The following is a 24,298-nucleotide window of genomic DNA, read 5'->3' as shown; positions in this document are numbered from 1 at the left end:
ACCGCACCAGGCCATATAAAACATATTTCTAATCCAATGTTGGTTGAATCTGCAGATGCAGAACCAGATGAAGGGTTGACTGTAATGTACTAAAACATATACTTTCATAAAATGTAGTAGTATACTAAATATTGACCCTCATTTTATTTATAAGCCTGAAGTACAATTTGGTGAAAGCACTTTTTCAGGAGTGGGAGGGCTTAGAGGTGTTGGTTGTTGTGGAGGTGGTGTGGAAACAATATTATCCTAGAACAGTTGGCTGTCCTTATCCATAGGTTCTGCATCTATGGATTCAACCAACTGCAGATCAAAAATATACATATTTTTAAATCGCATCTGTACTGAACATGTACAGCCTTTTCTTCTTGCTGTTTCTCCCTAAATGGTAGCACAACTATTTTGTTTCATTGTGTCATTGTTTAAGTTTACCTACATGCTGGCTTAGTTTCAATCAGAGATAGATTTGAAGGTATCTTGAGGAATGGAGAAATGTATTTTTGGCCCTGTCTACTCTATGTGTTGTCCATGGGTCAGTAGCATTGTTATCACCTAGGAATTTGTTAGAAATGTAGAATCTTAGGCCCCAGCCCGATCTATTGAATCAGAAGATCTGTAGTGATTTATAAGCACTTTAAAGTTTGAGAAACACTGTTTTAAAAGATTCTCCATAAATTATTCACATTAAGTGAGCTTTTTATAAGTAGTGACAATGCGTACGAGGTAATTTTTTTCCTGATAAATACCTGAAGTGCAGAAATTCTATGAATTTAGTCATTGTGTGGGGTAGGAATGCCATTTCTCTGTGAAAGTTGAGGAATGAGATAATACCCAATCAAAGATATTAGAAATACATTCTCAAATAATGAAATAGGACCACAGTTGATGTCAAAATTGTCCTGAAAAAATTTTCTAGGTATTTGGATAATAGAGCTTTCACCCAGATGGATTATTCTGGACAGTTTCAACTGATATATTTATGTAAGCATATCCTGAGTCTCTAGGAATCAGATCCGTGGTGATTTATAAGCACATTGAAGTTTGAGAATCACTGTTTTAGATAATTCTCCATCAAAGTCCTCCAAACAAGGAGTGATAGTCAAGTTGTAATTGGGAGGCTAGGGCAGCCTTTGACCCCAGTGCCTCTGAGAGGCAGCTGTAAATCCCATTAAGATTAATTCCCAGAGACTCCCTAGAAAATCACTGGATCTTTTCTAAATGAATAAACAATGTAGAAGACAAAATTGCTGATGGCTAAGTAATTAAAAATCTAATGTGAACTCCATCATTATCTTTTTTCACTGTATTCTATTTTCATAGATTAAAAACTTCCCACCTGTATCCCCAATTTAACTTTCTGAATTTTAGTATATTGAATTTGAATTCTATCCATCTCTTACTTATGGAATCAAGGGAAGGATACTAAATTTTTCAGTTTCCTCAGGAAAAGTGGGAATAAAACAACTGCTTTGCAGAGTCTTGGTGAAGATTGAAGATAATACACATAAAGCACAAAGCAGACTCTAATTGTTAGATATAACAATTTTTTATTAGTTCTGTGATGCAGCTCCAGACCTGCCACGTAGAATATAAATCTCATAATAATAGCAGAACTCATCATTTAGAATGGATTTACATTCAAATTAATCCTGAATAAATACACAAGTAAAAAGGATTGAATTCAATTTTTAAAAATACTGTCCAATTTATAACTGAATTGTTTAGTAAAAATTAACTATTCAGGGGGCTCCTTTAAAATCCAAAGGTGGGAATCATGTTCAAAAGAAAATAATCAACTTGCATAGTTTTAAGTATCAACTTCAACATCAATATGAACACAAGTATATTAAAATGCCCCCAAATTATAAAATGGAAATTCATTTCTTCAATCTGGCCTTTTAGATAAAAAGTTTTAATTCCAGCTAATAAAAAATTAGTAACAAGTATTACAGACTTGTACAATTTAAAACTTCAGAATAAAGTAATTAACACCTGGCAGCAGCTGTTCATTGCTTGGCATTCTTCAATCTTAGAGTTTCCAAAGCATACACAAACCACAGGAGAAATTTGGATCCATATAACCTTATAGGAAGTTGTCATATATCTGCCAAACCTATTACCACAGGGTGATATGCTCAATTTAAGCTCAAGGAATATTTCCGCAATTTTATTAAAAATTTTCTATTGTTTTATATGTCAATCATTTCAGAGTATATATATGTATACCTGCACGTGTGTGAAGGAATAATACTCAAAAAAAAGACCCACAAAGCTTAAGGATTAGAACATTGTGTGTCTTTTTCCTTCTCTTCATATCCTGAGGAAACATCTCCTTAATTTTATGTTAATGATTCTCTTACATTTCCATACAATTTTAGCACATGTACACATATTCCTAGTTAGTATCTTGTTTACTTTTGCTTGTTTATAACTTTGTGTAAATGTAATTATAATTTCTTCACTCTCTTTTTTGCTCAACAATGTATTTTTGTGATCCATTCATCTTTATTGATGTGGTTGTATAATCCCATGGTTCATTCATTTCCATCAATGCACAACATCCCATTGAATAAATATACTATAATTTATTTATCCTTTCTATAGCTGAGAGATATTTTGCTTTTAAAAAAGTTATTTCTTATTGTGAAAAAACCTGCTACAAGCATTCTTTTATATGTCTCCCGAAGCATAGGTGTCAGTTTCTCTAGGGCAAGCACTCCTAACATCAATATGAACCTGCATTCTGTTGCATCTGGGATGTCATATTATGTACATATATGCCATCCAGTCTTGGGGGCAGATGGGCAAGGTCAGTGCAGTGGGAGCTCTATAACTGATTATTGATTACCTGAATAATTGATTGCCACTAGCTATAAGCAGCTCCTCTATTTACTCCACCAACTCCTGTAATCCCTACCCATGGAATGGCTGTGCTGTCAAGTGAGCATAGGTTCAACTTTTCCAGGCAATAGCAAACAGCTTTCCACTTCCAGAAGCAGTTTATGAGAGTCTCCATTGCTTCATACACGTGGAAACAATTAATATTGTCAAAGTTTTAACCTTTGTCAATTTGGCACTTATGAAATTATATTTCTTTGTGATTTTAATTTACATTTTCCTAATGACAAATAAAGTTGAGAATTTTTATATGTTTCTGGGCAATTATTTATTTCTCCTTTGTGACATCTCGTGGTTGTATTTTAAAAAATGTATTTAAATGCATTTCTTTCATTTCATTTTTTGCCCTTTATTTGTTCTTTCCATTTTGTACTTGTTATTTGCCCAAGAAGAAGAAATAAAAATACTTCTCTTATTTTTTGAAGTATCTTCTTGTGCTATCTTTCATTTCTGCTAGCTTGGCATTTATATTTTTGTTTTTGTTTTTTGATAAATGGTTAATCTGTAGATTTTAATGTATTTTACCTTAAACTCCCTACTTTCTTATTCCACACAACGATGGTAGATTGACTTAACTTCTAGAGTTTAGTTCTTTCTTTTTTAAAACCTCAAAAATTAGACACAATTATTTTGTTTCATTGTGTCGTTGTTTGTTAAAGTTTATCTATATGCTTCCCAATTATTTTACTTGCCATTACATCTAGCATCACAGACCTCTTGGATAATTTTCCTTCTTGAACTACATCCTTTAGAAGTGCCATTAGTAAGGGTCAGTTGGCAAAATACTTCAATTGATAATGTATTTTTTCTTCCTCTCAACCATACTTTCTTAGCATTTTGAAGTTATCATTCTTCTGTCTTCTGGCTACCATTGTTGCTGGGGGTAAAAAAAGATGTTTGTCAAGTTGTCTTTCTTTTGTAGGTAATATGTCTATGTACTCTATTTCTAAGAACTCTTTTTTGTCATGAGGTGTGTAAGTGTGGTTTGTTTTGTTGTTATGAGGTGTGTAAGTGTAGTTTATTTTGAACTATTCTCCATTTTTGTTGGGCTTCTTATATCTGAAAATCAATGTCTTTCAGTAATTCTGAAAACAAAAACCCCAAACACAAAACTCTGCCATTATATTTTCAAATACTGTCTGTCTTCTATAATTTCTGTATAAAACTCTAATTAAAAATTTTATGAATCTCTAGGTCTAGTGCAGTGGCTCACACCTGTAATCCTAGCACTTTGGGAGGCTGAGGCAGGCAGATCATTTGAGGTCACGAGTTAGAGACCAGCCTGGCTAACATGGCAAAACCCCATCTCTACTAAAAATACAAAAATTAGCTGGCCATGGTGGCGTGGGCCTGTAATCCCAGCTACTCGGGAGGCTGAGGCAGGAGAATTGCTTGAACCTGGGAGGTGGAGGTTGTAGTGAGCCGAGATCATACCAATGCACTCCAGCCTGGGCAGCAGAGCGAGACTCTATCTCAAAAACAAAAAACAAAGAAAAAAAGCACAACAACAAGAAAAAACTTTATAAATCTCTAATCAGACATATGTGAGTCATTCAATTGTCATTGTCCTTACTCTTTTTCCTCTTTTAATATTTGCCATCTCTTTCTGTCTCACTGCTGCAACCTAGGTGTTTTTTTATCCCTCATAGTTTATATTATCAGTTCTCTTTTTATCTGTGTCTATTATTTTCTTTTGTTATTCACTGAGTTTCCAATTTTAAATATTATGTGTTTTATTTTTATAATGTCGATTGTTACTTTCCAAGTCTGCTCAGTCAATTTTGATAATTTTTTTTGTTTCTTCAATATATTTCTCTAAACATGTAGAAATGGAATTTCATTCTTATTTTATAGTCTGTACATAATAATTACAGTATATTTAGTCTTTGAGGTTCTGAATGTGTAGGTTCTTATTCCTTGATTGCTGCTTTCTCATGTTTACTGATTTTCCTGATTTTGAGCTAATTTTTCTTGGTATTTTATTGTGAGAATTCTTAGAAGTGTGGGTTAAACTGCAATCTAAAAATGATTGATAAAATTGCTTTTACCCAGTGCTTTAGGGCACTACTAAGGTGAGACAACTTTTATTCTAAATTTTCAAACTTTTTTGGTGGTGGCCCAGATTTGTATGGCATTACAGTAATCTGAATTGAACCTCTAAATCTAGGTAAATGGTATATTGTCATTAGAAATTCCTAGAGAACTTCTAGGAATTTTATCTCTTCACTCAGAGCCAAGGCCATAGTGTGTATATGGTCTCACAGTCTCTCTTTCTACAGGACAATTTAAAACTCTTGGTTTATGCCTTAAGTCTACTGCCCTTCCAAGACTTGGGTTTTATGAGTACTTTTCTTAGATTTGACTTTCCTTGGTACTCTGGGTTCCAATGTTTACCTCTCAACTGCAGGGCATGCAGGTCATTAAAACCTAGACTCTAAGCTGTCAGAAATTGCCATACCATCCCCAAGGCAAAGACAAGCTTCTGAACTTATAAAACAGTAATTTCAACATTTCAGTGTTTGGCCAGAATGGAATTCCATTACTTTCCCATCAGCTCAGCCATGCATTAAACAACATCTTTTATTTTTATGTTTTTAGAATTTATTGTTGGATTATGTTGAGATTTGTTACTATGAACATATTCCTAGAAACAGCAATCCCCTTGTATCTTTTTTCAAATAGATTCCAACCTTTACAGGGGCTTGTATTGGGATGCAAAGTTCCCTATCCATTTCCCTCCTTCTCTTCAGCCTGTGTATTGCCTCCTACACTTAGCTTAAATACCTACATAAATGAGTATATTTCTGTGGTTTTAATTTTTTGTGAAGGTTAAAGAAATTTTCTCTAGTGACTGGTAGATGAGCAACGTGTATTTTTCTGTGTCATCTTCTCCAGTCTTTCCTAATCTGAATGTTGAATGGCTTTTTGAAGCCATGGCTATCACAGAGTGACCAGCATTATCTTTGGGATACCTTCACCTCTGTAAAGAAATGTAAATAAAGGGAATACTACATTTAAGACCACCTTCCAAAGTGGAGGCTGGTCTGGCTCCATGAGAAGATTTTGCATAACTCCCATGGGTGGTTATATGGCTTTTAAACCATCCTGTGGTTTGTTTGCATTCCTGGAAGCTCTCAAATTCAATAATGTAAAGAGATTGGCTTGTGAAAAATCTCAGAAAGATGTGTTTGGTACCTCCTGATTCTGCATGTGTGCAAGTGATTGACATTTTTTTCTGTTTAAATCATATTAGTAGCAGCATAAAGAATGCAGCCCACTGCTATTTCACAGAAGGCGCTAGGGACATGACTGACTTCTTCAGGGCAAATGCTAGTGTTAATAGCCCAGCCTGGCAGAAAAAAACTCTTCAGTTTACTTCACATGTTTTAATATATAGTTTGTAATTTTATATGTATTTGCAATTAATAATTTTCTCTTCACAGTACCTATTTAAACAAACATTTCGTATTATGTGAGTGATGTGTTTATTAATGTTTCTGGTAGGGTCACAAGGTTGTTTAAAACCAAGAAAATCCCTTCCTACTTAAAAAATAAAGGGATGGAGGAAGATCTACCAAGCAAATGGAAAACAAAAAAAAGCAGGGGTTGCAATCCTAGTCTCTGATAAAACAGACTTTAAACCAGCAAAGATCAAAAGAGACAAAGAGGGCCATTACATAATGGTAAAGGGATCAATTCAACAAGAAGAGCTAACTCTCCTAAATATATATGCATCCAATACAAGAGCACCCAGATTCATAAAGCAAGTCCTTAGAGACCTACAAGAGACTTAGACTCCCACACAATAATAATGGGAGACTTTAACACCGCACTGTCAACATTAGACAGATCAACGAGACAGAAAGTTAATAAGGATATCCAGAAATTGAACTCAGCTCTGCACCAAGTGTACCTAACAGACATCTACAGAACTTTCCACTCCAAATCAACAGAATATACATTCTTCTCAGCATGACATCGCACTTATTCCAAAATTGACCACATAGTTGGAAGTAAAGCACTCCTCAGCAAATGTAAAAGAACAGAAATTACAACAAACTGTCTCTCAGACCACAGTACAATCAAACTAGAACTCAGGATTAAGAAACTCACTCAAAACCGCTCAACTACATGGCAACTGAACAACCTGCTCCTGAATGACTACTGGGTACATAATGAAATGAAGGCAGAAATAAATATGTTCTTTGAAACTAATGAGAACAAAGACACAACATACAAGAATCTCTGGGACACATTTAAAGCAGTGTGTAGAGGGAAATTTATAGCACTAAATGCCCACAAGAGAAAGCAGGAAAGATCTAAAATTGACACCCCAACATCACAGTTAAAAGAACTAGAGAAGCAAGAGCAAACACATTCAAAAGCTAGCAGAAGGCAAGAAATAACTAAAATCAGAGCAGAACTGAAGGAGGTAGAGACACAAAAGCCCTTCAAAAAATCAATGAATCCAGGAGCTGGTTTTTTGAAAAGATCAACAAAATTGATAGACCACTAGCAAGACTAATAAAGAAGAAAAGAGAGAAGAATAAAGTAGATGCAATAAAAAATGATAAAGGAGATATCACCACTGATCCCATAGAAATACAGACTGCCATCAGAGAATACTATAAACACCCCTATGCAAATGAACTAGAAAATCGAGAAGAAATGGATAAATTCCTCGACACATACACCCTCCCAAGACTAAACCAGGAAGAAGTTGAATCCCTGAATAGACCAATAACAGGCTCTGAAAGTGAGGCAATAATTAATAGCCTACCAATCAAAAATAGTCCAGGACCGGATGGATTCACAGCCAAATTCTACCAGAGGTACAAGGAGGAGCTGGTACCATTCCTTCTGAAACGATTCCAATCAATAGAAAGAGAGGGAATCCTCCCTAACTCATTTTATGAGGCCAGCATCATCCTGATACCAAAGCCTGGCAGAGACACAACAAAAAAAGAGAATTTTAGACCAATGTCCCTGATGAACATCGATGCAAAAATCCTCAAGAAAATACTGACAAACCGAATCCAGCAGCACATCAAAAAGCTTATCCACCATGATCAAGTGGGCTTCATCCTTGGGATGCAAGGCTGGTTCAACATATGCAAGTCAATAAACATAATCCATCCTATAAATAGAACGAAAGACAAAAACCACATGATTATCTCAGTAGATGCAGAAAACGCCTTCGACAAAATTCAACAACCCTTCATGCTAAAAACTCTCAATAAACTAGGTATTGATGGGACGTATCTCAAAATGATAAGAGCTATTTATGACAAACCCACAGCCAATATCATACTGAATGGGCAAAAACTGGAAGCATTCCCTTTGAAAACTGGCACAAGACAGGGATGCCCTCTCTCACCACTCTTATTCAACATAGTGTTGGAAGTTCTGGCCAGGGCAATCAGGCAGGATAAAGAAATAAAGGGTATTCAATTAGGAAAAGAGAAAGGCAAATTGTCCCTGTTTGCAGATGACATGATTGTATATTTAGAAAACCCCATCATCTCAGCCCAAAATCTCCTTAAGCTGATAGGCAACTTCAGCAAAGTCTCAGGATACAAAATCAATGTGCAAAAATCACAAGCATTCCTATACACCAATAAAAGACAAACAGAGAGCCAAATCGTGAGTGAACTCCCATTCACAATTGCTTCAAAGAGAATAAAATACCTAGGAATCCAATTACAAGAGATGTGAAGGACCTCTTCAAGGAGAACTACAAACCACTGCTCAATGAAATAAAAGAGGACACAAACAAATTCAAGAACATGCCATGCTCATGGATAGGAAGAATCAATATCGTGAAAATGGCCATACTGCCCAAGGTAATTTGTAGATTCAGTGCCATCCCCATCAAGCTACCAATGACTTTCTTCAAAGAATTGGAAAAAATGATTTTAAAGTTCATATGCAACCAAAAAAGAGCCCACATTGCCAAGACAATCCTAAGCCAAAAGAACAAAGCTGGAGACATCACGCTACCTGACTTCAAACTATACTACAAGGCTACAGTAACCAAAACAGCATGGTGCTGGTACCAAAACAGAGATATAGATCAATGGAACAGAACAGGGCCCTCAGAAATAATACCACCCATCTACAACCATCTGATCTTTGACAAACCTGACAAAAACAAGCAATGGGGAAAGGATTCCCTATTTAATAAATGGTGCTGGGAAAATTGGCTAGCCATATGTAGAAAGCTGAAACTGGATCCCTTCCTTACACCTTATACAAAAATTAATTCAAGATGGATTAAAGACTTAAATGTTAGACCTAAAACCATAAAAACCCTAGAAGAAAACCTAGGCAATACCATTCAGGACATAGGCATGGGCAAGGACTTCATGTCTAAAACACCAAATGCAATGGCAACAAAAGCCAAAATTGACAAATGGGATCTAATTAAACTAAAGAGCTTCTGCACAGCAGAAGAAACTACCATCAGAGTGAACAGGCAACCTACAGAATGGGAGAAAATTTTTGCAATCTACCCATCTGACAAAGGGCTAATATGCAGTATCTACAAAGAACTTAAACAAATTTACAAGAAAAAAAATCAAACAACCACATCAAAATGTGGGCAAAGGATATGAACAGACACTTCTCAAAAGAAGACATTTATGCAGCCAACAGATATATGAAAAAATGCTCATCATCACTGGCCATCAGAGAAATGCATATCAAAACCACAATGAGATACCGTCTGACACCAGTTAGAATGGCGGTCATTAAAAAGTCAGGAAACAGCAGGTGCTGGAGAGGATGTGGAGAAATAGGAACACTTTTACACTGTTGGTGGGACTGTAAACTAATTCAACCATTGTGGAAGACAGTGTGGCGATTCCTCAAAGATCTAGAACTGGAAATACCATTGGACCCAGCCATCCCATTACTGGGTATATACCCAAAGGACAATAAATCATGCTGCTATAAAGACACATGCACACGTATGTTTTTTGTGGCATTATTCACAATAGCAAAGACTTGGAACCAACCCAAATGTCCATCAGTGATAGATTGGATTAAGGAAATGTGGCACATATACACCATGGAATACTATGCAGCCATAAAAAAGGATGAGTTCATGTCCTTTATAGGGACATGGATGAAGCTGGAAACCATCATTCTCAGCAAACTATCGCAATGACGGAAAACCAAACACCGCATGTTTGCGCTCATAGGTGGGAATTGAACAATGAGAACACCTGGACACAGGGTGGGGAACATCACACACTGGGGCCTGTCGTGGGGTGGGAGGAGGGGGGAGGGATAGCACTAGGAGATACACCTAATGCTAAATGACGAGTTAATGGGTGCAGCACACCATTATGGCACATGCATACATATGTAACAAACCTGCACGTTGTGCACATGTACCCTAGAACTTAAAGTATAAAAAAAAAAACCCTTTAACCACATTTGGGTGTAAGTGTTGGGGCATAATAGGCCAATTATAAATTACATATTTTATAATTTTATGCTAATAGGAGTTAAATGAAATATATTTATAATTAAAATGCAAAAATTGAAGGCTAAAGATTTATGGTTTATTAATGAAAGAATTTAATCATTAGACCATGAAGGAACTGTCAAAAGAAAAAATCATCCCAATGAGATTTGAAAAGAGGAAGGGAATTGATGGATTATACAGGTGCTTTTTTAGAAAGAAGCCTCAGGTGTAAAAATATTGTGTAAATTATCAGAAGCTTGGTACCGGTTAAACTGTGGGATTTGAGAAAATATGTGGGGAAAAGGATTATGAAAAGTAGTTTTCAATACATCTATTTAGGTTGTTACAAAAATTTGAAAATTTTTCCAGGGGAGTTTAATAAATGACTTACATATTCAGCCAAGTGTTTAGAATGTGTCACTCCAAATGCATTGGCCTGGGAAGACCAGGTTTTTAAAGAAGGATGATAAATCATTCTACTGTAAAGACACATGCACACATATGTTTATTGCAGCACTGTTCCCAATAGCAAAGACTTGGAACCAACCCAAATGTCCATCAATAATACACTGGATAAACAAAATGTGGCACATATACACCATGGAATACTATGCAGCCATAAAAAAGGATGAGCTCATGTCCTTTGCAGGGACATGGATGAAGCTGCAAACCATCATTCTCAGCAAACCAACACAGGAACAGAAAACCAAACACCACATGTTCTCACTCATAAGTGGGAGTTGAACAATGAGAACACGTGGAGACAAGGAGGGGAACATCACACATTGGGGCCTGTTGGCGGGCAAGGGGCTACAGGAGGGATAGCATTAGGAGAAAAACCTAATGCAGATGATGGATTGATGGGTGCAGCAAACCACTGTGGCATGTGTGTACCTATGTAACAAATCTGCACGTTCTGTACATGTATCCCAGAACTTAAAGTATAATAATAAAAAAAGAAGTTGAAAGAAGCAGGTAGTGGCTGTGTAAAGAAGAGAGAAAGAATTTAAGAGAAAATAGAGGTGAAACATCAAGGCAGAATGGACTTGAGATGTGAATATATAAGTATGTAGAAGACTAAGACTTGGAAAAACACCAGACCCCTTATAACAAAGGCGATATTTACTTTGCAAAAAGGAAAGCAAAAAAAAAAAAAAAAAAAAAAAAAGAAAGAAAAAGAAAAAATCAATCGCTAATTATGTTAGGTAGAAAACATCAATGGAGGTTGCAAAGGCAGTGAAGTTGGAAGAGAGAAAATAGAATCACAGAGGACATCTAAAGAAAGGAAATCCTCAGGAATGTTTGTCTGAGATTGTTTTACTTAACAGCCTTCACATTTGCCACCCCTTATTATGGAGAATGTGCCAATTCAGTTAGTCTGGCCAAGAAGGAAGGACTTGAAAAAAAAATTAAGTTGGCAAGTGTAAACAGTAGTAGCACAGAAGGACAGTGTGTCCCAATCCAAGTGTATTGTTTTGTGTAAAAGTATGAAATATCAAGATTAACAATTTTTTTCTGGCCATTAGTATTTTCATAGCCATGAAAATGTGTCACGGAACATCTTGAGGGTGACATTTAAAATATAGGTCCTGCTTCCTGCTTTATTATCATTTACATGTTGTACATATATTTTAAAAAGTGCAGTATTATTCTTGAGGATTATTGTTTACTTTGAAAAAGGAAACATGATCAGGGAATTCTAAATGTAACAAATATTGAGAGATGATGCACAACAATTTTCCGGGTTATTGTTGTGTTCCCGAAGAAAGGTCAATGTTAGTTCTTAAGAAATGAATGCCATGAAATGAAATTAACATTTACAAGTAAGATTGCATCTGAGATGGCAGCGTAAGTCAGAATGAAGCTTAACTCAGTAAAAGAGATTTGTGATTTGTTTAAAATGTTTTAGAAATCAGTGTATGTCAATGCTGAGTATTTTTGCAGGATAAACACACTTTCTTCCACGTTTCATCTTTACATTGGCTCTTTATATCTCTTGAGAGTTTATAGAAGAGACATTTTTGGCTTTAGTTGTCAATGACACCTTTGAAACTTAAAATGCAAAACTAAAATAATCACTTTCCTTGTGGTATCATGAGCACACCATATATCACTGACTAATAAATTTTTGTTACTGACTTCTTAGAGCGCCTCAGGGAGACAACAACACTAACAACTCAAAATCCTCTAACCATTTTACTCATTTATCAAGTTTACTTCAAATTCCTCTTCCCTATTTTTTAAAAGCTATTTTATACAAAAATTGTCCTGGAAGATTATAAAGTAGATATGCAAACCATCAGTGCCTCTGGCTATCAATTTTACATTTGGACCACACTGAATGACCAGACAGGCAATGGCCCAGTTTTTCTGGGGTCTTGTAGAATTATCTTCCTCAGTTATTCTTCTTATCTTTGACTAATATTGAAGGATTATGTAAGAAAAATCCATAAATTGTTGGAAGTGATGCTGTTGAAGCTGGTATGTTATGCCAGGTTTATTTGAAAAACCTATGGAAGCAATTTTTCACTGAAAATAAGCCTGCTTTGTTACAGACATTGTGAATGTTAGAACTACTGTTTTATTTGTTACTGTGTGTTTTAGTGTGTTAGGGATACCATAAGAAAATACCACAGACTAGGTGACTTAAACAACATAAATTTATTTTCTTACAGTTCTGGGGGCTGGAAGTCCAAGATTAAGGTGTCCGTGGGGTTGGTTTCTCCTGATGTTTCTCTCCTTGGCTTGAAGATGGCCATCTTCTTATTGTGTCCTCACGTGGCCTTTTCTTGGGTATCTTTTCCTCGTCTTATAAAGTCATCAGTCCTGCTGAATTAGGCCCCGCCCTTTTGACCTCATTCAGCCATAGTTACTTCATTAAAAACCTTATCTTCAAATACAGTCACATTGAGGGATTAGGGCTTTGACATATGGATTTAGGGGAAGCACATTTCAGTCCATAACACCTCAATAGTTAGGTTTTTGAGAGCCAAATTTCAAATATCACAAATTATCAGAGCATATTTGGCATTATTTTTCTACCCATATTTTCCCCTTCACTGGATTTTATTTCCCTTTTGCATATGTACTGTATTTATTAAAAGGCATCTTAAATCTCTTTTGTAAGACAGAGGACAAATAAATAAATAAATAAAATTCTGATCTATAATATAGTTGTAAGGATATTTGCTCATTAAAATAACTAGTAGGAACTGTATTCCTAGGTGCTAAAAGGTTCTGAAGGAGGTTCAACAGTCATACCCCTCTGAGTATACTAAAAAATGTATATAAATGTGCAGATTTATAATATATATTATAATGATTCTCCCTTTGATAGTATAACAGAACATCAGTGGAATTAAAATTTTATAGGTGATAACATTGTTTTTCTACTATGTCAACTCTTCTTTTCCTTATTATAGAAAACCTTTAAAACCCTTATTAAAAAGGAGCGACAACCTATCAAGCCAGAACCAAAATCACAACCCAGGTATATCTTTTATATAATAGAAAAGTGTAAATTAATGCACTCATTTTTGTTGTTATCAATGTAATTGCTGACTTTAATAACTAGGTTTAAGGAAGTATAGGTTGTTGAAAGCACAGGTTTTAATACATATTTTTCAATGTGGCCTTTTAATTTGACGAGGAAAGGAGAAAAATGCATTTTTTTGAGTGTTTTAGTAATCAGTTAGTAGACCCAGCTGAAGTTTTACTTTTCAGTATCTAGGAGAAAGCAGTGGAAACATTTAATTTGCCATAAATGACAGTAAATGCCGTAAATGACGGTAAATGACAATGCCGTAAATGACACTGCATATGTTTTAGCTATTTTTTTTTTGTTTGTTAGAAACTATGTACCACAATTCACTAGGGTTAAGCATGCATTTCAATGACTCTGTTAAAAACTCTTAGATTGCTTTGCTACTTTATATACTTTGTTGATAAACTGTTTTGAAAACATTGATTTTGTGAGACAGATTAAAGCGTGAGATTGAAAGAAGCAATTGTGGAAAGTTACCAATGAAGTTTCTGAAAAGGGCAGGTTTTATACTTGTGTTTTCTTATTCACTGGGAATACATTCATTTATTAATTATAAATGATTATAAGCTAGAAAAAGAATATTTGAAGGCACTGGAGAGTGATGGCATGTGGACAGAAACTGGAGGGAAACTATTTGACTCTTGAAAGAAAGGAACTGCAATAGGTAAGATCCCCATTTATCTAGCTTTTCCAACATCATGCAGTGTAAGATAGTGAGAACTTAGGCAGAAAACCTCAGTGTTAATGGTGTGAAATATCAGAAGACAGAGTTTAGAGCTGCCAAAATGACTAAAAGTTGATTAGGAAATTTCATAAAAGGAGAAAACCACAGAGAGAGGAGTCCCAATTCTGTGTACAAACTCTTCTAAAATTATGGGCTGACTCCTGAATTGTGCATGTGTAGAAAAGACTTCAAGAAAGTGCATCCTAAAGTAACAGCTTGCATAGTTTTCAATTGCTTCATCTGTTTACATAGAAAGAAAAAAAGATTTTTCTCTTTCTATGGATGTTGGAATTAGCAGATAATGGCTTTAAAGCAGTTACTATAAATGTTCAAAACTTAAAAAAGGTGTTCATAATAACAGGAGATCCCCAGTGCAGAAATAAAAGCTATACAAAAGAATCAAATGAAAATTCTACATATAGCAGATTTTAACAAACCATTAATTAATTTGCCAAAAATGGCAGTTATAGAAGACTACATCCAATAATGTAGAATATACATTATTTTTAAGGGCACATGTAACAGGCTTTTTAAAGATAAGAACAGAAAGCAATGAAATAGAAATTAGGGAAACAATAAATCAAATTAACAAAGCACATTAATCTTTGAAAAGATTAATAAAATTTATGTGCTCTTTTTAAGACCAGTTTTTAAAAAAGAAGAGATAAAACACAAATTACCAATATCAGGAATGAAAGAGAGGGCATAATTTTATATCCTATAGACATTAGAATGATAATAAAATAATATGTAAATAACTTCATGTCATTTGCATTTAAGAGGAAGTAGTCTAATTTTTTGAAAACAGATAGCATACCAAAACTGACACAAGAAGAAACAGAAAATCTGAATGACCTGTGTCTACTAAAGAAATTGAATTTGTTTTCAAAAACCTTCCCACAGAGAGACTTCCTCTAAAGCAAATAAATTATAACAGTCACATGTACATTATTTTGAAAATATTTGATGGTGTTCAAAGCAGTTTGTGTTCTTGTGTAAGTCCTTTTCCTAGAAATATTCTTTACCTGGTTAATTTGATTGGGAAGCCTTTTTTCCTTACAGATGTTACTAAGTTAAAATTACTCCAGCCATTTCAATGATAAAAAATTGGACAGCCTCCAAGATGAATGTTTATTATAGTTATTTCCCTGGAGCCAGCCAGCCAGTCAGATAATCTGGACTCTAAACATTTTTCTGTATAGCCTACCCTGTGTAAGTTTTTCAGGGATGTCTTAAATATTTTAAAGAATGATGGCTGAAGGAATTTTAGACATCACTTGGTTCAATCCTTCTATTTTCCAATTAGGAAAACTGGGATAAAAAAGATTTAGTGACTTCTTCAAGGTCCTGAAAGTAAAAAACAGAACTGTGACTAGAATCTAAATCTCACCTCACAGCATAGTGATATTCTTAGTCAATTATGCTTCTTTTATACCATTTGTATCTTAAATTTTAATAGGCTTTCTGATGATTACTTAAGAGAGGTAAATTGAAACTATACTTAATAAATTATTAAACTTGAGTGGCTTTAGTGATTTAAAATATATTACTGGCATAGAATCAAAGAGAGAGAGAAATATGAAAGAGTGAAATTGAATGTGAAAATAAAGCAAAGTAGTGAACAATATAAAACTATATATATGTATATATGTGAGATTTTATATATGTCTATATAAAATACACAAATGTACTTAATTGAAAATATTTAAGTAAATCAATATTAAGATTCTCTTCTTTATTTGAAATCCTGCACCATTTCTATCATAAAAATTCCATGAAACTTTAGAGTCCACATGTTGGATTTATAGCTTTGCCTAAAGAACTTTTCTTGTTACAGAGGAATTTCCCATATATTTTTTGGCTAGAGGTTTCCTTACAGCCTGCATGAGGCAGAGTATATTATAACCTTCCATCAGTCATCAGTCAACTTCAATAAAGTACTGGCCAATTTCTAAAGTACTTTTGCATTTCAAGGGTAAAAATATGTCACACATATATTACTATTGCCAGGCTACAGTAAATATAAGAGAGTCTCTTTTCCCCCATCTCTTCTTGGTTATAGAAAAAAAGATGATGGAATTAATTTACACATACCCACAAGCTTTGCGGGAATCCTTTACAGTTGGCAAATAGGACTGGTTTATGTACCCACTCAGCAGTATTTTTTTAAAAGAGGCAGTCACTTGGCTGTTAAAAGGTGGGAGTGGGGAAGTTAAGCAAACTAAAAATGCTGCAGCAGCACTTGGTCTGGAATGACTGCTAATGTGAACACCCACTCCTATTCTTGGTTGCCTTTGCCTTATATGGATAAATAGTGGTGGATAAGTCAGAGTCCTGGTTATTTCTCTCCTAATCTTCAATGATCACAAACCTAAAAAGCAAATTTCAAATTCATTTGTCATTGTTGTTGTTCATCTTCCTGTTTTCTTCAACTGTAAACATTTCAATATTCAGAAAGGGAAGAAAAGATGGTTGTATAGTGCTTGGGTACTTTTGTTTGTATATGTACAAGTATATATAAGATTTTCCCCTAGAAGCATTATTAAACAGAGCTATAACGTTAAAATCTCACACATTTAGAATGAATTTACTGGGTTGAAAAGACTGCATAGTGAATATAGATACTTGATTTAATTTGGGGGTTCTTAAATATATTTATGTATTTTTATGAGAAAAAGTTTATATTTTGCTATCATTTTATAATTCTGCTATATAAGTATTCATTTCATATACACCTATGCTCAACATTTATACTAAATTATTTTCATAGATGAAAACTTATAAAACAAAATTGCTTAATATATGAATTTTTCTTCCTCAATATTTTAATTTAAATGACACATTTTCAAATTGTTAGAACTCCATAAGTTTCTGAAAGTTGTTAGAAATTCATAAGATTAAAATATGGTTGAGAAATTCTAAAACCATTTTTAAAGGAAAAGAAGTTTATGTTAAACATTTCAAAGAAAGCCAGCAAATCTCAATTCAATCAGAATTGCCAAAGGAACATTTTTCTGTTTTTTAAATAAAATATCTATTTGTCTTAAAAAGTTAAATACCTCTAAACCAGATAGAATTGATTCAAATAAATGTTGTTCTTAATTTTTAGTTTAAATAAATGTAATGTGTACATGAATGATAGTGTATACATTTATTTTTTATTTTTATAAAGGTAAAGATTATTTTGTGATGAAGTGGGATCTCATTTTTTCCTAGCATCATATTTTTCAACTACTTCTTTATTAATATATTTTCTCTTTTTTAGTATAGTATCCTTAATATAAAGTATCAAAAACAGTTTATATTATTAGCTAAAGGGAAGTAATGCATTGAGAGTTCATTCTCAATATCTAAGCAAAAACTGTGAACCAGAAGCTGTATAGATTATAATTCATTGTACTATTGTGATGACATGTTCTTTTATTTTCCATAAGAAAAAATACTTTATACATAATGTTCCTTGAGGTCCACTTGAATTTGTTTAGTACCTCTAACCATATTGCAAAAGTCTATGTTTTCCTTAAGATAACTTATTGCATTCCATGAATAAAACACTCTTTTGATGTTTTTTTTTTGCAGTGAGCTGTTAATCCTTTGTAGATTACTATGACCTCAGTGATAAATTTTCCTTTAGTTGAACTTCGAAAGCTCATAATTGTTTTTAAAAATGCTTGACTGATTTCCAGGTATAGAATATAACAATTGATGGGTCTTTAATTCATAGAGGAAAAGCATTCTATTGTTGACTCATAATATTAAATTTGTGATTGTGATAAGTTCAGAGGCTGGTCATCAGCCTTTCATATTTTTAGTATTTAATTTGCTTTAATTATTGATATAAGTGTTAACATTTAAATTTACCATCTATGAAGTAAGTGTACTGTTTTGGAACTTTTGAGTTTTCCTTATTTTCAAAAAATCTTTAGAATTTCAAATATTATTATAGTTCATGTAAATATGTAGATGAAGAATAATTGTATTCTTCCTTCTTCCTATTTTGTAGCATACTGGAACTAAAATAATAATAAGATATGACACTAATATCTTTCTGAAAGGCAAATTGAATTACCAGTTCTAAATATTTTCTTTTTTGATATAGTGGCATATGGTACATCAACTTACATATCTAAGTATAAAATTCACATTTCAGAGTCCAGATATTTATGTAGGTTGATTGTTTCCCTTTTATCTTGAAAATTACTGTATTCTCTTTGTCACCATTTTTTTTTTATTATACTTTAAGTTTTAGGGTACATGTGCACATTGTGCAGGTTAGTTACATATGTATACATGTGCCATGCTGGTGCGCTGCACCCACTAACTCGTCATCTAGCATTAGGTATATCTCCCAGTGCTATCCCTCCCCCCTCCCCCCACCCCACAACAGTCCCTGGAGTGTGATATTCCCCTTCCTGTGTCCATGTGATCTCATTGTTCAATTCCCACCTATGAGTGAGAATATGTGGTGTTTGGTTTTTTGTTCTTGTGATAGTTTACTGAGAATGATGGTTTCCAATTTCATCCATGTCCCTACAAAGGACATGAACTCATCATTTTTTATGGCTGCATAGTATTCCATGGTGTATATGTGCCACATTCAAATGTCACCATTTTTTTTTTCCTGAAAGAGATCAAGTCCTCTTATTTTATCTCAAAACAATCTTAAAATTTCCCACCTAAAAACTTTTCTTTGGTCTCTTCTGAAATTTTGTTACCTATGAATGGAAAGTTAGCCTGCTTATCATTAGACATCTTTTGTCAATTGGTTCTTCTGGGTCAGTGCCTATCCTAAACATTATTTGAAAATAAATGTATGGTGAATAACATTTCTCAGGTGACCTCTACTTGTGTGTTCTGTCTTTGCAGAATTATAGACTTTGAGAGTCTGAGGAAACTTAAAGATTTTCTACTAAAACTCTCTTTCCAAAGGACAAATCTCCTCTATAACACTGTACACGCATAGACATTATTTGCAAAATCCAGGGATTCATAATACCTCAATTCAAGTGTCATCCTATTTAATTCAAAGGACTGCTCTGATTTTCAGACAGTTGTCTGATTTAAGCTTAATACCTATCTCTCTTGAACTGATATCCCTTGGTCTTCTAGAAGTCACCCCTCCTTATCAACTTTTTCTTTTCTGATTAAGTCCCTCAGCCTATTTCAACTAAATATATATATATATGTCTACAGCATCTTCATTGGATTGACTGACCCATCTAAATAGGAATTACAAGGGTGCAGGATCTGGTGGCTGTTTGTTCTTTGTATCGGTTTAGCATCTCAGGCTCAGATGACTCAAGGACTCAAGTAATGTCTTCAGGATGCATTGTCTTTTCTTTCATTTTTAATCTCTGCTTGGCTTTAATACCTCCTTCTATAGAATTTTTCTCCATCTGGCAAATGGGTAGCTCCCAGGTATCTAATTCACTTCTCATTCTTACCAAAATGGCAGTGTTGTATTAGCACAAAGAATAAAAAACAAAAACAAAAGCAACAAACAATTCCCCACCAAACCTCCCCGCTCCAAAGCAGAAAGCACCTCGCCCCTCCCCTTCTCCTCACATACACACACACAGAAATATTCTGGCTGACTTCCCACCTTGGAAGACATGACCAGCCCTAGACAAATCATGGGAGAGTTACATGACTGGAATGGGAAAGTGCAATTCTCCAAAGAATAGGAGGTGCCAGACAGAGGAAAGAAACAGATGCTCACTGTACTAAAAAATGTCCCCATTAAAATATGCTTAGGAAAGAACACAGTATTTCAAATGAAATTTTGGTAGCACAATGTAAAGTGGAACCCAACCCTAGACCCTGTAGATCAACTCATGAAACCCGTCATGTCAGCTTTAGGGGTCAACTTCCCAAGGGCAATAACTCATACTGATTTGAGTTCTGAAAAAGAGACAAACCCCGAGAACTTTTCAGATATTCTAATGTGTTACTAATATATTCTTCCTTTCTCCTTCCTTCCTGTTCTTTCTCTACCTCTTTCTTTCTCTCTTCACCTATTATACAAGAAAAGTAGTCACTTTCAGGGATTCTGGGTATAGAAGGGAGATAGACCTGGAGATCATTATAAAATAGTGTAATAACTACAATGAGGGAGGTAAGACACCTAACATCTTCAAGGTCATAGTGAAATTATTGTGCAGTCACACACACACACACACAAATATATATATGTGTATATATGTATGTATATATATATATATATGAACTGAAGTACTTTACAAGTAGTTTTATTACATTTTGACTTAGCTTCTTGTCACATTTTCCTCAGATAATTACTACATGTCATCTTTTCAGTAACCCCTCCACCTGCCATGACATACTATTTAAAATTGCGTATTTGATCCCTGCCAGAACTCCCCAACCACCAAATCCTACTTTATTTTTCACCATGGCACGCATCATCTTCTAACACACTCTATTATTAACTTGGTTACTGTGATTACTATTGATCTATTCTACTGGAATATAAGCTCAATAAGGACAGGGGAATTTTTTTGTAGTTTATTCAACAGGGTATCTTCAACATTAGAATAGCACCTTACACAAGTAATAAAATAAATATGTAAATAAATAAATATTTGTTCAATTATTGAATCACCCTTTTAATATATTTTCTCTGCTTTATAATGAATTTTCTTTCTCTTCCATCTGTGTATAGTTCTCATCTCAAGTTAGAAATTAGAGACTGCTTCCTGGGCATCTTCACTGGAATATCCCATAACAACTTTTCAAAATTGAAATAATTATGTGTTAGTTTTCCCATCCTTTTCTAATGTGTTCTTTATCTCAGTTATTAATGATGCAGTCTCCCTCCCATCACCCAAGACCACCCAATCAGCCTATAGTTCCCTACCTTGTTTACAAAGATTTTATGAGAACCTTGAAAATTGCCTACCTGAAATTCAGACACATCAAAAATTATTTCCTGGTCTAGAAATATAGTAAGAAAAAGCAAAATAGCTATAAAATTAAAGTAAAGAAAATGAGTTTAGCATGACATGAATTATTCTTTTTGTGTACATTCTGGCTCTTGGCACCACTGCTTCGTTTGTTAAGTCCTCACCCAACATCCAATTGATAACTGATAGACTCTAAGATTTAGTTTACTGGCCTAGAGTTTACAATTTTTTATTCTTTTCTTTTTTAAAGTGAGGGCATTTGCCATTCTCCAGAATTCTCACATCACTTTTATTCTCCAGTTTCTCAAAGATAGCAGATCAGCAGATTTCTATGGAAAATTATTCACCTGAGCCCAGAAAATTTAACTAATTAAAAGAAGTCTCAATTTTCTTTATGAGATCTTTTGTGGCTTGCATTTCAGTTCTCTTCTATCAGTATTTGTTCTATCATTTTTAGTCTGATGGTTATTCTTTTTGAGCATAGTAGAATCGAAATGGCCTGAAATACTGCATTTAAATAAACTCTCAGGTGATACTGATCTGCTGGTGCTCAGACCACACTTTGAGTACCAAGCTAGAGAATATACTTAACTGTGTCCAGTACTTACTTTCCTGGCTCTGTCAACTCCTAAGATGACTTAGTTGCTTTCTGCTATGACTAGCTAGTTAATAGAGCTATAGTTAATTCCCTTGATGATATCTCAGTGTCATGATCTTGGGATAGGACAAAGTCTTCAAAAGCAGCTACTAGAGACTGCATCTCCCGAAAATGCTACCATCTCCAAACTCCCTCATATACCTCCAAGTCAAGTGTTATTTAGCTGCATCTTAAGTCTTCTAGGCCTGTTTTCTTTAGGATTACTTCTCAGTGGTATGAGGCAAAAATAAAGATAACCAAATTTAAGGCAAGCAATTGCCTCTTATGCAAAGGTCCTGCCCAAGAGAGAGCTGTATGCGGAAGCAGGAGCAGGGTCAGGCAGTGAACTGCTGGTAGTTCATGCCTCTGAATGTGTCCAGAGTCTAACACTGGCATTAGTCATGAGGCATCAGAATGCCAGCATCACTCGTTTCCCAGTCTAGCCTAATTGGATGGAAAAAAACACTGCTCTGATAGGCAGAACAAAGAGGACACTAAATAACCAGTTATTGTAGGCTGGGCTCTCTGGTAAACCTGAGTTAGAGCATGTTGGCTTCAGCTACAGGCTAAATCGGGGCCTTGTGCTTTCTCCCCTGGAATAGAAATGGCCTCATCTCTAGAGAAGTCAAGAGTGTACTTCCTCACTCATAAGCATGGGATACACATAATTCCACTAATTTCTGCTGAAGGGTGTAGCAGAGAGTAAGGAAACTGACTATAGGAAATCAGCGCTGGGAAAGAGGAAAACTGGGCCTAGTTCAAGAGGAAGGTGTAGGTGTGACTCCTGCATGTAATACGAAGAAAATCGTCCAAGGAGGAGCAAGCAGAATAGAGAGACAGAACACACATAAGTTCTCTTCTTTAAAACATAATAATCCTCCCTAATAGTGCAATGAGAATGAATGAAATCTCAGGCAGGGAAAATCAGATTTGCAATTGCTTTTTCATGGAGGAACACATTAAGAGGGTGAATAGAGAGGCAAAAGCATGGGGAAGGGGGGCAAAGGATCCCATCTCTCTCTAATCCAGGTTACTCTCAGACTGTCCACAGTTCTACTTCTCTAACAGGCTTTGCCTATGATTGCCTGACCATCATTCTGTGTGTTCCCGCTTGAGGGTCTCCCCAATCTTTTGGAAATGGTAGTCCCTGATATATACGTGGTTGGGAATAAAACATTGAGTATAATATTAGAAATTGTTTTTAGAATCACCTGAATTGTGGACATTTATTTATTTTCTGGAGCCCCATAATCTAAAGTCCCTATTCTAGGGATAAGGAATCTTATCTTTCACCCTTTTTTGAGCAGAGGTGAGAGAGACGGATGGGAGTAGGTAGAGTCAGCTCTTCTCCATGACTGACTAAAGTTTGGATTGGGAGCAGAAGTATCCCCAAGAGGAATAAATAACTGTGTTGGGATGAAGAGCAGAACAATTTACTATGTTCCCTTTTTCAAAGATAAAAATTGACAACTCTGGTCACTGTGCCACTGAAAAATCAGCCCTCATCACGCCTTTGGCATAAACACCCTAGTTATTTCAGTTGACTTCAATGGTAATATTTTTCAGTATCCTACTGGTAAAACATGTAGGTACAATAAAATGGAGTTTCCTACATGTTTAGGTTAAAGAGAGTTCCTAAAATGCATTATATATTAATTCGATTTAAAAAATCAGAATCTAGAAGTCTTAGCCAGAGCAATCAGGCAAGAGAATATAAAGATATAAAAGGTATCTAAATAGCAAGAGAGGTCAAACTATCTCTCTTCATAGATGAAATGATTCTATACCTAGAAAACCCCATAGCCTCTGCCTAAAGGTTCTGTGATCTGATAAACTTCAGCAAAGTTTCAGGATACAAAATCAATGAACAAAAGTCAGTAGTATTTCTATTCACCAATGTCCAAGCTGACAGCCTAATCAGGAACACAATTCCATTCACAATAGCCACCAAAGGAATGAAATACCTACAAATACACCTAACCAGGGGGGTGAAAGATCTCTACAATGAGAATTACAAAACACTGCTGAAAGAAATCAAGGATGACCCAAACAAATGGAAAAACATGCTCATTTATAGGAAGAATCAGTAGTGTTAAAATGGCCATGC

At 34.8% G+C, this 24,298-nt stretch overlaps 1 protein-coding gene across 4 annotated transcripts in view; it reads left to right on the top strand.

Moving 5' to 3' along the window:
- Positions 1–24,298, top strand: part of IQCM (IQ motif containing M) — a 471,732-nt gene that overhangs the window by 139,917 nt on the left and 307,517 nt on the right. For all 4 annotated transcript variants that reach the window (XM_055384490.2, XM_055384492.2, XM_055384491.2 and 1 more), the window contains one exon: positions 13,789–13,856. In XM_055384490.2, coding sequence (XP_055240465.2) covers positions 13,789–13,856 — 68 coding nt within the window. The remainder of the gene's footprint in view (positions 1–13,788; positions 13,857–24,298) is intronic.

The sequence above is a fragment of the Gorilla gorilla genome, chromosome 3 (genome assembly GCF_029281585.2).
Source record: "Gorilla gorilla gorilla isolate KB3781 chromosome 3, NHGRI_mGorGor1-v2.1_pri, whole genome shotgun sequence".
NCBI lineage: Eukaryota > Metazoa > Chordata > Mammalia > Primates > Hominidae > Gorilla > Gorilla gorilla.
Note: the sequence above shows the minus strand (reverse complement) of the source record. Positions and strands in the feature narration are given on the sequence as shown.